At 37.5% G+C, this 19,701-nt stretch overlaps 3 protein-coding genes across 4 annotated transcripts; 1 reads left to right on the top strand and 2 right to left on the bottom strand.

The window, feature by feature from the left end:
• Window positions 1-117: 117 nt before the first annotated feature.
• LOC106699688 (coiled-coil domain-containing protein 42 homolog) lies at window positions 118-4,460 on the bottom strand. Its single transcript, XM_014469546.2, has 9 exons — window positions 4,312-4,460; window positions 4,185-4,227; window positions 3,903-4,079; window positions 3,666-3,823; window positions 3,509-3,591; window positions 2,514-2,686; window positions 1,845-1,955; window positions 1,635-1,751; window positions 118-1,276 (listed from the first exon to the last, which is right to left on the bottom strand). Exons 1-9 carry the CDS (start codon window positions 4,413-4,415, stop codon window positions 1,106-1,108), a joined length of 1,137 nt encoding a protein of 378 aa, XP_014325032.1. The 5' UTR covers window positions 4,416-4,460; the 3' UTR covers window positions 118-1,105.
• Window positions 4,461-7,464: 3,004 nt separating this feature from the next.
• Window positions 7,465-16,020, top strand: LOC102230722 (ankyrin repeat and SOCS box protein 2-like). Of its 2 annotated transcripts, XM_005801146.2 has the most exons (9): window positions 7,465-7,521; window positions 8,396-8,542; window positions 10,390-10,559; window positions 11,926-12,081; window positions 12,167-12,412; window positions 13,173-13,344; window positions 14,212-14,791; window positions 15,383-15,536; window positions 15,640-16,020. In XM_005801146.2, exons 2-9 carry the CDS (start codon window positions 8,433-8,435, stop codon window positions 15,765-15,767), a joined length of 1,716 nt encoding a protein of 571 aa, XP_005801203.1. In that variant the 5' UTR covers window positions 7,465-7,521; window positions 8,396-8,432; the 3' UTR covers window positions 15,768-16,020. The 2 variants fall into 2 exon arrangements, with proteins under 2 accessions (XP_005801203.1, XP_023208134.1); XM_023352366.1 differs by lacking the exons at window positions 7,465-7,521; window positions 8,396-8,542 and adding an exon at window positions 9,828-10,202.
• Window positions 16,021-16,764: 744 nt separating this feature from the next.
• Window positions 16,765-19,410, bottom strand: fam181a (family with sequence similarity 181 member A). Its single transcript, XM_005801145.2, has 2 exons — window positions 18,266-19,410; window positions 16,765-18,184 (listed from the first exon to the last, which is right to left on the bottom strand). Exon 2 carries the CDS (start codon window positions 18,110-18,112, stop codon window positions 17,342-17,344), a length of 771 nt encoding a protein of 256 aa, XP_005801202.1. The 5' UTR covers window positions 18,113-18,184; window positions 18,266-19,410; the 3' UTR covers window positions 16,765-17,341.
• Between the last annotated feature and the right edge of the window lie 291 nt (window positions 19,411-19,701).

Below are 19,701 nucleotides of genomic sequence, written 5' to 3'. Positions count from 1 at the left end.
AATTGTTTTCCCTTAAAGATTGACCAATAAAACTTAAAATAAAGCAGTAACACAATGTTACTCTGCAAAATTTTGGAAAATACAAATTTTAATAGGAAAAAAAATAGCTGGAAAAAAACAACGATTTTAAATAAATATTGTAAGATCAGTTAAATAAATGTAGCTTAAGCGTTTACTTTTTTATGCTTTGCTTTCTAAGTTGTCCAGGAATTTTAAATGAGTAATTTTTGATTTAAAGTTTCCTTGGGCATAACCTGAAAATATTCAAAAATGGGAAAGACGAGAAAACATGTTGTTCAAGAAAGAAATCAGAAAATTACTATTATTTACAGTCAGAATCGAATCAAAATTATTTATTGGTCAATAATTTTTTCAACCTCGTAGACATTCAATATAAATATATAAACTTTATAGGAAATAGAATAAAGAATAAAAGAAACTATATATATAAGTATGAGTTTATGCAGCCATTTAAATATAGAAGAAAAAAGTCAGCGCAATAATTAAAAAGTTTAAAACTAGAACTTTGAAAAATAATAACACCCAGGTTTATGCTCCGCATGTGTTTTTCTCAGTGTTGGATTCTGATGTAAAATAAATAGTTTTAAGATTTTATCGCAGCTTTAGCAGGTGTGCCTTTATGGAAAAGGGCAAATTAAGCACATTTAATAAAAAACACAGATTCCAGATTATCTGTAGAAACAAATAACTCAACAAAAATCCCCCTAATTTTTTCTGCAAATTGCAGTTCAACCTAATCAGAGATAACCATCTCTAACCTCTAATAACTATCAGAGATTAAAACATTTTCCTTACCTGTTTGTCTTAAATGAAACCCTTGTTTTGATGAGTAATTTACTATAAATTAATGCTTGTAACCAAATTGCTCAGACACTGCATTGCATATAGTGCTGGTTATGTCCCTTTCTGCATTATTTGAATCTAATTCTTCATTTTAAAATGAAACAATGGCTACATTCCCATGACATTTTCCTGATTCTGCAGGCAAACGACGCACTCAAGTGGGAAACTGGTTTAAAACACAAACCATAAAAACACACTTTAATATGTTTAGCAGAAAATAAAAAATATGAAAATGACAGCATCAGTTGGATGAGTCGCTGATTTTACTGGCTTTACTTGAGCTTTTGATTTGAGTTTTGCTGCCGATGCTTTTCGGCGACTTTCTCCATGGTTTGTCGGTCAGAGTTGCGGTGGAGCAGGAGTCCAGCCTCCTCAACCTCCTCTCCGTGTCCGCCTTGTCCAGAACAAACTCCTGGAAAACGAAGCCACACATTTATTTCATTTTTCATCTCTAAAAACATGTAGAAAAAGACACAAATATATATATGTAATTTGTATAAAATAGCATATAATACAAACATGTAAGCTTCTGATGGGTTAGTTCCCAAAGTTTCAGTTAAATAAAGTCAAACCAATGGATGCTTTTCAGAGAGGAAGAAGCCATTACCCTAAAAGCAAGATAAAAAGCCAAATTTCTGTTTGCATTTGCTCATTTTGGACATAAGTTTTTTTATTTTAATAAAGAATATGTCAGATATGCCTTATAACTCTAGTTATAAAAGTAATCTTCCTTGTTATTCCAGTTTATTATCGGTAGTAAAGAACGTTACCTTCACCATGTCCATCATAGTCAGGACACTCATGCCTTCCAGCGGTCCAAATTCTGGGATGTAACACTCTTGTGCAAGATTGTTGACAGCCATAAGTAATTTTCCAACTTCCTCTACCTGCGAGACACAAATACACATTGCATTTTTTCACAGCAGTTCTACTTTCTGTAAATTAACCATCTTTGAACTCTAATGTTGAGAAAATCACACCTTCTCTCTGGATGCGCCTCGTTTCATCAGCAGGTTAACTTCAACCTGCCTGTTCTTCTCTCTCAGGCTTTCTAACTCGCTGTGCAGTTCAGAAAGTTCTTTACTGGACATCTGTGCATGAAAGACGCAAACATTAAAGTCACATGATATTCAGAATCAGAGCCGGCCCAAGGCAATGGGAGTTAAGAAGCTGCTTAGGGCCTCCACACCACCAGGGGGACCCCAAGAGCCCCAACCTAACATACTAAAATATAAACATATTTAAAATAATACAAACTAAATTCTGCTGCAGATTTCTGTATTATTTGTATACCTGTTACACAAATAATAGGCTAATATTTTCCTGCTGTTGGGGAAATGTGAGATGTTGTTAACTTGTTTTCTGTAAATTTAGTGTTTATAAATAGTTACAATAATATAGCACACTAAAATGCCACTCTGCATTTTAAAATCCTTTATTTTAATTTTGCTACTCCTTAAGGTTAAAATCATAAGCCCTAACAACACTAGGACAATGTAAGCTAATTATTAATGATGCTAACAATAACATAGAGTAGCTTAGGAATAACAAAGCCTCTGGTGTTGACATGTTGCTATGGGGGGCCTCAAATGAAAATCTGCTGTGGGCCCCAAAAAGGCTGTTGATCTGAATGTTTATGGATCTCTAACCAGTGTTGCTATGCTGTGCTGCTGCTTCATGTTTTGCAGCTGCCGCCACTGCCGCTCCACCTCTGCCTCCATTCGCCTCAAACGTTGCAGCAGCCCCTGGTGGGTGACGGACAGCGTCTCGTGGCGTCGAATGATCGGCACGGCTAAAGATTCGCTGCTGTTGTGGCGGGGAACTGGAAGAGATCGCACACACTTTGTTCCAGCAGAGCAAGTTGGCAAACATTCAATGTATAAAAACACATATACCTTTTTTCTCACCATCTGTTGTTAAATCAGACTACTCCTGCTTAGGATTACAGAAAACATTTCTGTTTGCTAAATGACAAAATAATGAGAGGGGGAATTATCTAGGGCACATTTGTCAAACTCAAGGCTTGGGGGCCAAATCTGGCCTGCCATATCTTTTTATGTTGGCCTCTAGTCTCCAAATTACATCAATAAGTTCCTCCAATTTTTCACAAACCCTCAAAATTTACACAAAATCAACTAATCTCCACATTTTTTTCTGATTCTTACTGCAAATTTGTCTCAAAATGAACCAAAAACATTGGATTTAATTGACTGCTGGCACAGCTGTGCTTGATGTCAAGTTATAGTCTGTGATCGACACGGTGAGTAATAAGATGTCACCTCATAAATTAGTGCAAATATTGTAAAAATTCCTTACAAATATTCCTAAATTAACACCACAAACTGTGGTTTTCATTACAAAAACCACAAAAACAATCATAAAATCCTGGAAAAAATTTAGAAAAATTTTCAATATTATTTAATTTTAAGAAACGCTTATTGAATTCAAAAACAAACAGCTACTTATTGAAGCTTTAACAGTTTAACGTGTTTTATCAATACATCCTGGCACAACTGGCCCTTTAAATACATTCAGATTTCTGACAGACCGTCAGACATCTGACAGAAGTAATTTTATCTCAGAAAGTGAGATAAAAAAAAATAGGTAGTATGACTTTTTATGAAGTGTTTATATTTGGACTTACGGCTAGGGAGACGATCCAGAGTTTTCATCAGATAATCCTCATAGATTTTGTTTTTGTCTGTTCTCTGCTTTAAAATGTGTCTCCTGTAAGTTTAAGACGTGCTTAGCAAACAACGGGAACCTCTGACATTATTAAATTGTTTGTTTCACATCCTCACCTGGTTTCTAGTTTTGTCAGTTGTTCTGTTAAATCCTCAATCCGTCTCTGTTTCAGGATGTTCTGCTCCAAAGTTGCTTCACACTGTTTCAGCGCTCTTTGTCGCTTCTCTTCTTTCTCAGCCACAAACTTCTCAAATTTCATCTCCTCCTCTTTACTCTGGGAGAAAAACCAAAAATCGCTACGGGACTTATTTTTCTTCCTGCAGTTGCAGTAATTTTAGGAAATTTCAACTCACCTGCCGTTGTTGAGTTTCCAACTCTGACCTTCTACTAGCAAGAGCCTCCATGCAGCTCCTGAAATCTTGTGTTTTGAGTGCGAGTTGCACGTCCAGTTCATGCAGCTCAGCCTGTTTTCTTGCAATAAGTGTCCTTTTTAGTGCTTTCACTCCAGCCTCTAAGAGTTTGCTTGAAGTCTAGACATTAAAAGAATAATCACAGACATCCAACTCTGGCAATGTGTAGTTATCCATAACAAGCATAACATTTGTTACACATGTAAAAGAAATATTTATCCTTACTTCTGTTGTAGCAGGTACGCACATCTTCTCTTTTTTCCTGCCTCTAAACAAACCAATCGATACTAACAGTGTGATTTGGTCAAGACATTTTTGAATATCCTGTCCATTACGAGCAGATCAGGCTTACCTCGGGTCCTCCGGCTGAGTAACAAAAACATTTTTCACTCGTTTTTCCATCTGAAGTTTTGGACAAGAGTCTCCGTCCAAAACTGGTACAGGAGTCGTTGCCATTTCTGCTGTGAATGCGTCTCCCTGCCGTTCTGGTCATGAAACACAATCAACACTCTTCTTCCTAGGTTTGAGTAGCTGTTGCCTGGCAACCACCAGGGAGACTGCCCAGAAGAATGCCTGACAAAAACCCATGGAGAAGAGTTTTTTTTTTTGTTTGTTTTTTTAATGCTTTATTGGGACTGAACATTTACAAAACTGAACGAATCAGAACAGAAAACATAAAAATGTAAGATTAAAATAACCGTAAATGATTTATGGGGCGAAATGAGGGATATTTGTTTTTGTAACAGAAGAAGGGGGAGACAGAGCGGGAGAGCAGTGTTAAAATCTAGTGTTACAAACGTTAGAAGCTGAAAGGGTTTTGTCATTTACATAAATATCTTTGCATTTAAAAAAACCCCAACTAATTAACTATATAGGAATAAGTAAGTAATAAACAAACTGCAACAGCTACCTTGTGTTCGGTGCCGCTATGGTTGCTAAGCGACAGGACTCCTGCTGAGGTAATGGCGGGAACAAACCTGAAAACTAGACGGTCAACGATGGACCAAGATAATGTCCACCAGGTAGACTGGGTCCTTAGGAGGATGTAACTTCTGAATTTGGACCCACTAGCAACTTAAAAGAGGTTGTATGGAACGAGGAAATGTATGAAAAAATAGATCAAATCCAGATAATCAGAAGTACAAAGGAATGTTTGTACTGTTAGTTTTCCTAGACAAACAAACCACACAAAGGTGGGCAATGAACCGCAGTTTGTTTTTAACCCAACTCATGTGTGAAAAGAAAAAACCCATCATGTAGGAATACCTGTCCAACAAATGTTCGATTAGAAAGCTGTTTACCAAAACCAATTTGGGTTTGGATTTCAGGTTCAAACAACTCTTGCGCCTCTTTCTCATTCTCACAAAGTTCATTCTTACATTGAAGGCTGTTCTTTCTGTGCAGTCTTTTTGGCTTCTCTTGCTGGAGATAAAACCTAATTACTCGCCATTCAACAAACATGTTCTTCCAGAATAAACTTCAGTTCATTCTTTGCATGAGGGCAAAACAAACGAAGCTCGCTGGAACTTCAACAGGTAGTTCTTCAAAAAAAAAAACACTGACTCAGCCGAACCTTACAAGGAAGTCAGGCTTGTTTTTGATTTTGATCTCACACTATCCTCCATTACTCACATTTGGCAGAGAGAGTTACAAAACTCACCTGGGTGTGATGTCACCAGATATTTACACCTGTTTCCTCTCTGTCTGAAGTTAAATCAGAACAAATTTCTCTTGTTTTAAGACAATTAGCATAATCACAATTATTTCTATTTGTTAAATGCCAAAAAAAATTGGCAAAGAATGTTTCTAGAGATTTTTTTGTAACTTTAACATATTAGTCTTATGGATAATTTTCTTTTAAACTGTATGAAATGGGTTAAGTGTTTTTGGGTTTCCTTCCTCTAACTGAGTCCATTTTGTAGGCTACTTCACTTTCACACTTCTTTTCAGGTCTAACTAAAACTTTTCCATAGGACTGACATCAAGTCACACCAAAACATTGACTTTGTTGTCCTTAAGCTATAACCACTTTACCTGAAGGCTCAGGGTTATTGTCCATCTTGAAGACTGATCGGCTTCCATTTTTGACTTCCTTTCTTCAGATGTTGCTTCAATATTTCCACATAATATTCTTTCCTCATGATACCATCTATTTTATGAAGTGTACCAGTTCTTCCTGGATCAAAACAGCCCCACAGCATGATACCGCCACCACCATACTTTACCGTTCCCAATCTTTCCTCCAAATGTAAGAAATGTCATTGTGGCCAAATGGCTCCACTTTAGTTTCTTCAGACACAGGACATTTCTCCAGAAATGTCGATATTTCTCCTTGTGTTATGTTTCTTTTGGACTAATGGCTTCTTCCTTGCTGAACAGCCTTTCAGCCCATATCAGTAAAGGACAAGTTTCAATATATTAAATGACAATTATCCCTGATACTGACCATTTATATACAAGTTTCTGAATTCAAAAAAAGTTATGAAAAAAATTCAAATAAATAATCTTTCTAAGTTTTAACAGATTTGGTAAATAGGAGACATTTTGGTAATTCTAATTAAGCTAAAACAAAAGAAGTTTGGTCTGATTTAACTTCAAACAGCGAGAAAAAAAATCAATTTGTGTCTTTTTACTCTGTGTGTGTAAATATGTTAATTAATAAGGTTTTCTTAGGAATATATAATGCTTACTCTCAAGATTTGAGATGTAAAACACCAAATCTATTACACATCACTTCACGTCGCTGTGCCACTTTGCATGTTAATGCTAACTACTAAAGCATTTTTCTGCTGCCAACAGGAACATACCATAACTCATCATAACAATAAAACCAGGTATTTTTCTGGTTAAACATTCCTGCTAATAAAATCAAATTGTTTGAAACGATACATGACAGCTCAATGGAACGGCTCACTTTTTTCCAGTTGGCTATTTCCTGATAAATGCCACTGGACAAGTCAATCCTGTATTTATTTAAAAATAAAAACAAACAAACAATTTAGGCAAATGAACTTCTTGAACTTCACACAAACTTCTGCTTTACAGAATCGGTGAAGCTTATAAAACAGTTAATAAATTGGATTACAGTTCTGACTTGTTCTTGTTTTTGCAAAGCTTAGACAAACCCACGCTTTGCAGCCAAGATATGTTGATTTAAAACTTGTTTTCCCACTACACCGATCTTTGAACGCAGACTGAAATGTTTTCATTTATTTCACAGTGAAAGAAAAATGTCAAGAATTTTTGACAGCTATGAAACGTTTAATGACAAGTTTGACCAGAAATGCCGAATCTGACCAATGCTACAGTAAACTTAACGAGATTCTTCCTCCATCCTCGACTGAATTTGGTGACGTGTACTGAGGAAACGTGCATGAGAAAATCTAGGGGCCACTTCCAGTTCACAATAAGGAAGCATTTAAAAAAACTCTTCCTCAGAAGTGATTGTGAAACAAACGTCAGCTGTTATTGTGGGTTTCCTCCAGCACGTTTTCACATTCTGCCTGCAGCTTCGCAAAGAGCAACTTCTCTAAAAGCAGAGGATGAACAAAGCTTGGTGGTGGTGAGTCTTTAAAATGAAGCTCAACAGATTATTTGTGTTTGTGTTGCTGCTCTTATTGTTTATGAATCTGATGAGTATTTTGGCTGGTTTTAAATGTATGACGGAGTCTCTTAAGGTAAAATAATCAACATCTCTCTTAGCTGTTTCTTGTTATAATTCCTAAGTTGTGCTTTATGGGTAGAGTACCCAAAAATTGAGCTAAAGTAAGAGTAGAACTGCTTGAACATATTTTTACTCAAGTAAAAGTAAAAAAAATATTCAGACACCCCTGATATAAACTTGACAAGGAAATTTTAGTATTTTAAGGTACAAAAATGACAATAGTTCATATCAGTAACAAAACATAACAAAGTCAAACAAAAGAACATTTTTTCCAAAATCAGTTAATTTAATATAAAACTTTAACAAAAACTGCAGGTGTGTGTCTGTCTGATGAATCTTTGGCTAAAAAGTGTTTGTTTTAAATTTTACTCAAGTAAGAGTAGAAATACTTCATTATAAAATTACTTGAGTAAAAGTAAAACGTACAGCAGAGTAAAAAATACTCCTGGAAGTATTTTTTATTTTTTCATAAAAAAGGTCACTGATGTAAATGTAACTGAGTAACTGTAAGTAGCTCCTGCCAAGCCGTTTATGGGTCGCTGTGATCCTGCAGCAGCAGACTGAACCCAACGCAGCAAGACCTTAAAAGGAATCCCCTCTTCAAACCTGCTGCTCCGATTCCTCCCAGCACCATGTTCATCTCTTCCCCTGAGGAGATGCTGAACTCCTCTCTGTGCTTTTTATTACACTAAAACATTGGACATATTCCTACAGCACCTGGGTTTGTACCCGTCTGTATTCACTGTTTTAAATTCTAACTTGTGTTCTTCAGATTTTATTCTGACTTCTTGGTAAAGAAGACGGCAGCGATGACGGCGGTCAGCAGATACAGGTTTTTCTACAACAGACTGAACGGAGATTTGAAGCAGAGACGATCTGTTTGCCTCCAGAGTCGCCTCATTTCACCAAACTTCTTCAGGTAAGGAAAACATACGGAAAATAAAATATGGTACAAACTGAGCATCTCATCAGTCCTGAGCAGCGACTAACGACTATTTTAGTATCAAATTATTCTGATGATTATCAGACAAAAAATAGCCGATTTTTCAATTAACAACTAAAGCTTTTTATGTCCAGTTAGAAATATGTTACAAAATGCAAATCAACAATTAAATCCCTATTTCAAATAAGAAAATAAGCATTTTATTGCTTAAAATTAAATAGTACAGCATTGTTTTAGGGAAATTGAAACAGGTTAAGTGAAATCAATGCCACTTGATGAGTTTTTACAGAAAAAGGTTAAACAGGAAAAATATTTTGTGAAATGATCTGACAGTTGAACTACTTTTTAAAAGTATATATATTAGAATTATTGACTTAAAACAAGCGTAATTATTTTGATCAAAAGTTACTTTGCAGTAAGTTTTGTCCTAATCTAAGTGCACTAAAATATTTGAATCACAAACTACAGTTAGTAAGAGAAGTAAAACAAATCAGATCCTCACTGAAAGACATCTGATTTGTCAACCAGCAGCTTTATAACTCTGTTTATTTTATAAATATTTATTGTGTGAGGATTATTTTTTATTATTTTTGAGTTTCAATAAGTTTGAAACCATCAAATCTACAGTGAACACAAAGGAAACTGCAGCTGCAGCCTTTAATGGCTGCAGGTGGCCTTAATTTGAATGAGCAGCAAATCCTGCGGCTTCCTGCAGACGCACGACCTGGTGACGTCAGACGTTTGCATCTGGTCGGTCACCGGGTTAGCCCCGCCCCCTGCGGTTTAACCGCCACTCATTGAACTTGAGTGGCTCACAGAGATAAATGCAGTTTTTGCATTTATTAAACAAAGCAGCTCTGTGCAGAGATCGTGTTACGAGTGTGTTCGTGGCACACTTTGGAAATACAATTTCTTTTACCTGATTTTGTTATCTTTGATTTTATTATGAATTATTTTCAATTTGGTTTTTTTAAAAAAACTGGATTTTTTTTTTTAGTGTCAAATTATGTTTTTTTTTTTCATCTGAAACTGAAAAAATGTTAAAAACTACATTCCAGTTACTTTTTTTTTTTTTTTTTAGTTTTGAAACAAAAATAACAAAAAACCCAGAAAAGTAGTTTTGACCTTTCTTTCAGTTTCAAAATATTTTTTTTCCATTTCATTTTTTTTTTCTATTTGAACAAACTTCATGGCCCCAATGTAGCTCCATAAAATAGATAAAATACACCTTGCCTCGGTATTTTGTCACCATTTTCAAAGCGTCTGTCATTCTGGTAAATACTTTCACATTTACAAGTCAATGTGGACTGGAAAAAAAAGTTGCTTTGACTTTTCTGAAGGCGTTATTTTTAAGCTTGGTGCTTTGTTCTGGAAAGAAAAAGCAGCAGCGTTATCTTCACAGCCTTATCTCTCCGCATGTCTTTGACATATAAGGCTGCAGCCGGCAGCCCGCCGCCTGACGCTTCTTTCCCAAAATAATCCGACAGCAGCTGCGCCCTGTGCGGCGCGACGCTGCGACAAATCCGCCGCCAACAATGACCAAATTCAGCTACTCCGATTATTTATCGCAGTTTCGAAACGCTGGACGTAAATGCGGAGATGATCCGCGGCGCGGAGGATCTGCAGAGCCGCCGGAGTGAGTCTTTGTTTGAGCGGATGGTGCGTTTAAGGTGGCTCGGTGTTTGCGGCTGCTGTCCAGAAACATCACAAACGTTACAGTGTTGTCAGCTTGACAGAATAAGTGGAATTTATGTAAAATACTGAAGGATGTGGTTTTAATTTCCATCTGTAATCATAATTTTCTGGTGTTTCCACTCTTTCAGGGATGCTGATCCGGTGGTTTCTGCCGTGAGGCGCGGAGATGTGGAAACCCTGAAGGATCTGGCAGCATCTTCCTCCCACAGCCTGCTGAAGGAAAACAAAGACGGGTGGCTACCTCTGCATAATGCTGCCTATTCTGGCCAGACTGCGTGCCTGAAGACTCTGTTGAAAGGTAAAAACATAAATACAAATCCAATTTAAACCCTTTTCTCCACATTCCCAGCAATTAAGACTTCATTTATTAAAATTGGGAGATCCTAATTATTGTTATAGAGTAGGTGAAGGCTATGGAGTAGCTGTTTGCTTCAGCAAAGAATTAACAGCAATGATCTGCGTTATTTAGCCTGTGATATAGAAAACAATGTGTTCATTTTCCAAAGTCATATTTTCACAATTTTCTTAATATATTTGCAAATATATTAATACAATGTCTGAGTTCCAAACTAAATATTTAAGTAACAAGCTAACAATTTAGTTAGCAAGTTACATATTTAGACCTGAACTAAATATTTAGCTTGGAAAATAAATATGTAGTTTTAAAACTAAATATTTAGCTACATACCTAAATATTTAACGTTCAAATTTAATATTTAATTTGAACGTTAAATATTTAGTCTCCAAACTAAATATCTAGCTAGTGAATTTAATATTTAGTTTGGAATTCAGACATTTATAAATGTATGAATAACATGGTGAAAATATGACTTTTCACCAAAGAAGTCAGATTATTGCTGTTAATTTTTTACAGTACAACTTTACAAATGACATTCCAAAGTAAAAATAAAAAAAGAAGACACTTGAAAACAAACCAGTAGAAAGTCCTGAAAAATATAAACGACTCAGTATTCAGTTTGAACCATTTTAGGGTTTTCCCATATATTTGGTTTAATCTCTCTGGTTATACCAGGTATGTTTGTAAAGCACTTTAAAAACAACACTGTTGACCAAAGTCCTGTACACCATAACCAGAAATTAAAAATTAACAACACAAATGTAACAACAGGAGAAATAGTCAGCTGTAAGAGAAAGCTATTGTTAGCAAGCGGTTTCTGGATGGTAAGTCAACAACAAAACACTTCTCTATACCAGCAGCCATTGTACAGCACATACAGAGGTAAAACCAGCTGACCAAGCGTGCTGGAACTCTGTTTGTGTTACTAGTTAACGGTGCAGTGCCCATAGAATATGACTTAACAATCAGGAGGTTTCCGGGAACAAAAAAAACATGAATATATGGTTTAATAAAATAGAGTTGAGATGATAATTCCATACAGAACAGAACCGCATCGGTTCCTATCCTGCTCAAACTGGAGAAACTTGTGGAAAATATATATATATTTTTTAATCAGCTTTAACTGTTTTTAGAAGCAGTTTAGACCCAAATGGAAGTATAAAAAACATGTGAATTTTGAATAACAGATCCCCTTTAAAGAAATTGAATTTAGTCAGTGTTAAAACTCAGATCCAGTAAAACCTATGTGAAGCTGCTTTCTAACTGCTTACAGTTGCTGTGTGGGTGTTTTTTCTTTCTGCTGCAGCCCATCCAGGCTCCGTGGACAAGCGGACGCTGCAGGAGCAGACTGCGTTGCTGCTGGCCGTGTCCTGCAAACAGCTGCCCTGCGTCCAGTCGCTTCTGGAGTCAGGCGCCGACCCAGACATCTGCAGCAGCAACAAAGAAACTCCTTTGTATAAAGGTACAGCTGTGAAATCAGATCTGCTAAGAAGCATGATGACGTACGCGGGTGTGAGTGTGAAATGCTGAGTTCTCTGTCTTTACAGCGTGTGAACTGGAAAACGTGAACATGGTGAACGTTCTTCTGTCGCACGGTGCCTCTGTGAACCAGCGGTGCGGTCAGGGCTGGACGGCCCTCCATGAGGCCGTTTCCAGAGAAAACACGGAGATCTGCGAGGTTCTGATCCGAGCCGGAGCCACAATCAATCCAGCAAACACCTACAGCATCACACCGCTCACTGTAGCAGCTCAGCGAGGCCTGAAGAGGGCGCTGTGCTACCTGACTGAGAGAGGTAGCTTCCTGAAGAAAACATTCACTTATTATTAGGGTCATTGTACATAGAAAAGAAAGGAGTACATTCTTGCCCAAAATATAAGAAATTCTGAGATTAATCTAAGAAATTTTCCAAAAAAACAAGAAAATTTATGAGCTTGCAAAGTCTAAAATTTTCAAGAATAAATTCAGAAATTGTGATATATAATTTCAGGAATTTTCTAGAAAAAACAGCAACATATGTGAGAAAAAAATTCAGAAATTGTTAGATTAATCTCAGAATTTTTTTCTAGAAAAACAAGGACATTTCTGAGTTTGGAAAGTCAAAGATTTAGTAGAAAAAATTCTGAAATTTTTAGATTAATTAATCTCAAAATTTCTCGCAAATTTTTGACCTGACAAACTGAAGTTTCCACATATTTTTCTGGAATTTCTTTATATTGATCTCAACATTTCTGAGCTCTTTCTAGCAAATTTTCTCATTTTTCAAACGCAGAAATTTTCACATTAGCCTCAGGGATGTTCCAGAAAAAACAGGAAGATCTCAAAATTTCTGAGCTCTTTCTAGCAAATTTCAGACTTTTCAAACTCAAAAATTTTCTTCTTTTTTTTAAAGATTAATTTCAAAATTTCGGAGTTTTTTGACAGAAATGTTAATTTTTCAATCTGCAAAGCAAAGATTTGCCGTACATTCTATGGCAAATTTGCCACAAAATGTCATATTAACATGCATTTGCCATACATTTTAAATCCTATTAAAAGTGTTGCTGTTTTTTCAGGTGCAGATGTGAACATGCAGACATGCGATGGTGTCACAGCGCTGCATGAAGCCAGTAGGAACGGACACCAGGAAGCCGTTGCTTTACTCCTCTCTAAAAACGCAGATGCCAACATTTCTGATAACTCTGGGCTGCTGCCTCTGCACGTTGCTGCCCAGTCTGGACACCATGAGTGAGTCTGCATGTCTCTTATTTTAATAGAAACCAGCAGTTTTACTAGGAAACAGAGGGAAAGTGTGAGCTTGCTTAACTTATGCTAAATTCATTTTAATTTCAAACAACATGGCGTCCAGTCCAGATTTTCTAATTAACTTTATTATATCAAGTTCAAATTTTGTTACTTCCCCCCTTTTTTTATTCCATTTTTATTCTTTTACTGGAAAAAATAGATAAAACAATAATATGTGATTTGTGCAGTTCATTGACCTGAATTTACCAAAAGCACCAGTTGTAGTTTTTTCTTTTTTACCATGTAATTTTTCTAGAAAAAACTAGGAAATTTCTGGCAGTGAACATTCAAAAAGCTAGATAAACTTTTACTTTTTTGTCTAAAAAGTAAAAACTTTGCAAGAAAATAACTCAGATAATTTTTGTTTAAAATTAATCAAAGAATAATAAATAAAAAAATTTACATTTTCTTTGTTTGATAAGTTAAAAAATTGTTAGAAAATTCAGAGATTCATTGCAGAAATTTTGGGGGAAAAACTTGAATATTTAAGAGTTTTCTAGAATTTTTTATTTACGCTTCTGAGTTTCAAAAGTGAAAAAAAGACTTTTGAAACTCAAATTTCCTATGTTTTTCTTTAAAGAAATTTCAGATAAATCTCAAAATATGAGTTTCAAAAGTTGAAATTTTGCTATAAAAACTGAAATTTTCTAGAAAAAAAGAGAAAATGTCTTAGCTTTAAAGTCGAACATTTGCTAGGAAAAACTTTTTTTTTAATTTCCAAGTTTTTCTCTTGAAAATTCCTGAGATGAATCTCAAAACCTTGAAGTAGTTTCATACTGTATTACTAGTTCTGTGATGTTTTGTTTTCAGGATTGTTTCCCTGCTGGTCTCCGCTACAAGCCGCGCCAAGCTGCGCCACAGCTGGATCAGCCCGCTGCACCTGGCAGCGCAGCATGACCGCCACGCAGCGGCCGCCGCGCTGCTGAAAACAGGCGCAGACGTGAACGCCACTCTGGCGCACAGCCGCTCCGTCCAGTACGCGGACCGGCGCGCCACCGCTCTCTACTTCGCCGTCGCCCACGGCAGCAGGAGGACAGCGGAAGTGCTGGTGAACGCCGGTGCGAGCCTGAGCCTGGATCCGGTCAGCCCTCTGTTGATGGCGGCGCGTCAGGGCTGCGTCAGCACCGTGACGCTGCTACTGGAGCGAGGGGCGGACCTGGACGCCACGATCCCGTCTTTGGGGACCACAACTCTGGTTGCGCTCTGCAGGAATAATCTAGCTGTGCTGAAGTGCCTTTTGGACCACGGCTGTGACGCACAGGCCTGTTTCACCTGTAGGCACGGTGCTGCGCCCCACCCTCCTTCCGGAGGATCCGACATAAGAACTGCTGGCGGCCATGACTGTCTACCTCCTTTAAGCTGTGATGAAAGGCCAGAGCGGGCGACACAGGTGGGCAAAACCAACAACCCCATTTCACACTGACAACAGGCAGAAGTATGAACTTATTTAATTCTGCTACTTCTGTCTTCAACTGTCTTCTGGTCTTCACCTGTCTTCTGCTACGTCTATTTTCTGGTCTTCACCTGTCTTCTACTACGTCTATCTTCTGGTCTTCACCTGTCTTCTGCTACGTCTATCTTCTGGTCTTCACCTGTCTTCTGCTACGTCTATCTTCTGGTCTTCACCTGTCTTCTGCTACGTCTATCTTCTGGTCTTCACCTGTCTTCTGCTACGTCTATCTTCTGGTCTTCACCTGTCTTCTACTATGTCTATCTTCTGATCTTCACCTGTCTTCTGCTACTTCTGTCTTCTGCTACGTCTGTCTTCTGGTCTTTTTATCTTCAGCTGTCTTCTACTACATCTGTCTTCCTTTCTTTCTGTCTTCTGCTGCGTCTCTTCTGGTCTTTCTGTCTTCTGCTTTTTTTAAAGCCACTGTGTGTGTCCCCCAGATTTCCACACAAATAGATGAATACAGAATCAAAAGAGATTCATGGTTTTCTGTTTTTCATGAAGATTGTTTTACTTTTTTATGGTTTTCAGTTCTGCGAGTGGATCTCAACCCCAGCTATGTGTAAATGGGCCGGCCCGGTCATAGACCTGCTGCTGGATTACGTCGGCCATGTTCAGCTGTGCAGCAAACTCTCTGCGCTCCTGGACAGCAGAGACGAATGGCGCGTCATCAAAACAAAATCATGTAGGTGCCAGATAAAAATCAGTGCAAGAAAACACTTTGCTTTCATTTCCTCATAGAAAAATACTTTACTTTTTTTAACAACAGTCCTAATCTTGTCTTCCAGTGTCACCACGTCCACTTCAGCACCTCTGCAGATTACGGATTTGGACTCAGATGGGGAGAAACAGGAAATCTGTTACAAGTTTGCCTCTGCCAAAAAGACTAAAAACATATCTGAGTCCTGACGGCTGACTTCAAACAGATAAACCTCAGATTTTAGTCTTTTTATGCACCTCTATATTTATCTTCCCGTTTCTTTTTTTAGTCGTATCTTCAATCTGTTCTGTTTAAATATCTATTTATACTTGAAGCGATGTGACAACCAGGCCTTTTAATCTGTCATTTACGTTCTGCTTTTAAGAAACCTTCAGAGACAGCTGGCAAAAGGATTTCTTGAGGGAATTTGAGTCTTTTATTTAAAAATAAATCATTTTGGCAAACATTACCTGACAAAGACAGATTTTTCTCGTTAAAAGGGGAAACCGTGACAGAACACAAGTACAAAAAAACACATTATTTTCTTTCTCTGTGGACACAGAGTGAAAATAAACATAAAGGTGAAGCTGATTAGTTTATCGGAAAAGTGCAATTTATTCCTTTAGGCTTAAACATCACAAATAGATGCAGCATTCTAGTAAGTGCTTGAAGAAGTGTCCGGTTTTTAAAATACAAGAGAAGAAGCATAAACACGCCACAAAGCTCACAGCTTCACCTTCGCATTTATGGGGTGGCGTTTGTAAAGGTACAAAAATTAACAGCAATAATTTGGGTTATTTAGCCTGTCTAAAAGGAAAAAATGGGGGTTAGTTTTTAAAGTTATATTTTCACCATGTTATTCATTCTTTTATAAATGTCAGTTTCAACTAATATTTAAAAATATTTTAGCAAGCTAAATATTTACTTCATAAATAAAGTAAATGTTAATTTATTGTATTTGAAGCAAAAACATTTAGATATGCAAATTAAATATTTAGCTCTACATCTTTATATTTAGCTCTATATTTAACACTAGCTAAACAAATATTTAGCTAGTGTTTTGTTTTTAGCTCTGAATCAATATTTAGCTTCTAACTACATATTTATCTCCAAACTAAATACTTAGCTTGCAAACTAAAGCAAATTTTTTTAGCTAAATATTTACCTTGTAAACTAAATATTTAACTCAAAAATAAATATTTAGCTCAGAGTTAAACATTTAGTTAGCAAGTTAAATATCTAGCTAGACCCAGATTTTATTTTGGCAGACACTTCCATCTATTGGCAAGTTAATTCGAATATTAGCTAAATATCTAACTCTGAGCTAGCTAAATATTTATTTCCAAACTACATATTTAGATTGCTAACTAAATAGCTCCGAGTTAAAGATTTAGCTAGCAAACTAAATATTTAGCTAGCTCAGACGTCAGCAAACCCAGCTTTTACTTTGACAGACACTTCCGCCTACTGGCAAGTGAATTTGCATGCTAGCTAAATATTTCGTTTGCTGTCTAGCTATTTAGGTCAGAGCTAAATGGCTACCTCCGAGCTAATTAGGTAGCAAGATAGCTTTTAACTCTCAACAGAATATTTAGCTTGCTAAGTAAATAATTAGAATATTTCATTTAGCTTGAAACGGTAACATTCTAAATAAATTTTAAAAAGTGGCAAAAATGACTAAAAATGAAGTTGTTTCTCTCGTAACAGGCTAAATGACCCAAATTATTTCTGTTAATGTTTGTCTGTAACTTTACTAACGGCACCGCATCCTCATGTGACGGGCTTAAAGATTAAATGAACCCAAACACGCTGAAGATCGGAGACTGCGCCGTGGCCTTGGTCGGTATCGGTTTCACCACAACGTGCGTGTGGAGTTTCTGTCCGTACGGATGCTCGGACCTTTGCGGCTCTGCTGCCTTGCTCCATAGACCAAAGGGAGGATGCGGAACAACAATCTGGCTGTGGAGGACCTGATGTCCGTGGAACTGGAAGGGGCAGCAGCTGCAGAAACTCACGGAGCGATGGGAAGTCAGATCCAGTTTCAGCACTTCTTTTTCCGCAGAGCTGCGCCTGCCGGATGAGGAGTTTGCGGTTTTTTGCGCGTCCTCCTGACTCCTTCTCCTCTTTTCATTCTCGCCGCCATCAGATGTCCCCGAGCTGCTGCTTCTTCTCAAATCCAAAAAGGGTTTGTCTCTCCTGGCTTTGGTTAGCCTGGGTTCCTCCCAAAACGACGCTGGAAGTTGTCGTTTCCGCATCGGCACCTGGTCCATTAAGCCGCCGACGCTCTGCGCATGTTGCGCATCGGAGCTGGCCTGATCCGTCGCAGTCGCCCTTTGACGCTCAGCTCCTCTGGCGCACCTGTTGTCCGCAGAAGTGAGAGATTGACCTCTCGGGACTCTGGAGAACTTTTGTGAGAAGCGTTTGAGTTGCTTTTGTAGGTATTTCCGGTGATCCACGGAGCGCCTGCAGGGAGCCGACTTATCCAGAGCCGCCTTGATGTCGCTGGACGCCAAATTTACAAAGTTAAGCAAAGTTTTAACTTCGCTGTCTGCGCTTGACATCTTTACCAGAAGCTATTTGGCTCACTTCATGAGTCCATTGTAGAAATATGAACCATAATCCACCGACACAATCTGCAAAATATCATAAATTAGTTTAGATTTTTGCGTAATTGCGCACCAATAAATCTCCGGGTTTTTTTAACTCAAGCTCACCGTTTTAGTTTAAGCTTCCCTCCAGACTGCAGAGGTACTTCAGGAAGCTGAATGAATATAAACCCTTTGTAGTTATGCTCCTTTCCTTGAACCAATCAGCGACCCCAGACCCCTCACAATGCACTCCAATCAGTCTCCAAGCGCCTTGGTATCAAATTCTTCACCAGCGCAAATTGCTGCCATGGAGATCTGGAAAGTCCAGCCCTGGAAACGCGATATTTCCCCCCAAAAAACCGCGTCTAACTCTGCTCCTTGTACGCAAAAATAATTCAACATAAATGAAATATATCGTATTGGACATGCTTTAACTTCCTGTTGCACGGGTTAAAGTTGAGGTTTAATGCCTTCCACATGATGTCAGCTGTAGGATTTGGTGGCGGTGGGGAGATCTAAAGAGCGCATAACCATGGAAAGGGGCTTGAACGCTCAAGAATCTTGTCTTTCTGTTTGCCCCCTCAATCGAGCGACACAAAGGCTGAATTACTCATTCAAACCTGGCGGGACAAAGGGGAAGGAGCTGGATAGCACTCCTGCATTTGTAGTCAAACATTTAGAGACTTAAATCGAGTCGTCATGAAGGAAAAAAGACTCGGACAAAGCCCATAGAATTGCCATCAGCAAACATTTTCCTGTGTCATATTATGGGGTCTCCATGGCTCCCTCTGGCCGGAGGACAATGGCACAAGTTTGCACACTCGAATACTGTCACCCTGCCAACCGCAACAAGGGCCCAAAACAGGACAATCCCTAGAAAAGCATGGGCTCCACGGGGAAGGCTGCGGCGGAGGGGGAACGGGACTTGTGAAATGCTAATTGAGCTTCATCCCTTTATTGAGCTGGGGAAGTGTAGAAATTATATATATATACACACAGCTCAATACGTAACCTTAAAAGGCAAAAAGTTAAAATTTTGAGACAATCTCTTAAATTTTCAAACAATCTGAAATTTTGAGATTAATCTCTGAAATTTTCTACAAAATACTCCCGACTTTTTTGAGTTTGAAAAATAAACATCTTTGAGTTTGAACATTAAAGATTTTCTAGAATCTCCTCTTCCCCCCCAAAAAGTTAATTTATCTTGGTTTAAAACAACAACAAAAAATGTTCTAGATGTTTTCTAGAAAAAAATCGAGTTGTCGAGAAAAAAGTATAAAGTATACAAAGTCTTTACAAGAAATTATTTAACTTTTTAAACTAGAAAATTGTTTTTACATTTGAGAACAGAAATGTCCCTTGTTCTTTTCTAGAAAATCTCTAAGGAAATGAAATATCTGAGTTTGAAAGGTTGAACATTTTCCAGAATTTTTTTTTTTACTTTGATATTAATCTTAGAAATTTTATAGAAATAACTAGGACACGTTCATAGTTGCAAAAGTATTATTTTGTCTAGAAAATCTCAGATATTTTTTAATAAAACTAAAAATTATCTAGAAAAA

This window comes from Xiphophorus maculatus, chromosome 19, assembly GCF_002775205.1.
Source record: "Xiphophorus maculatus strain JP 163 A chromosome 19, X_maculatus-5.0-male, whole genome shotgun sequence".
In the NCBI taxonomy this organism is placed as follows: domain Eukaryota; kingdom Metazoa; phylum Chordata; class Actinopteri; order Cyprinodontiformes; family Poeciliidae; genus Xiphophorus; species Xiphophorus maculatus.
The sequence above is the reverse complement of the archived record's forward strand: the minus strand, read 5'-3'. Positions and strand labels throughout refer to the sequence as shown.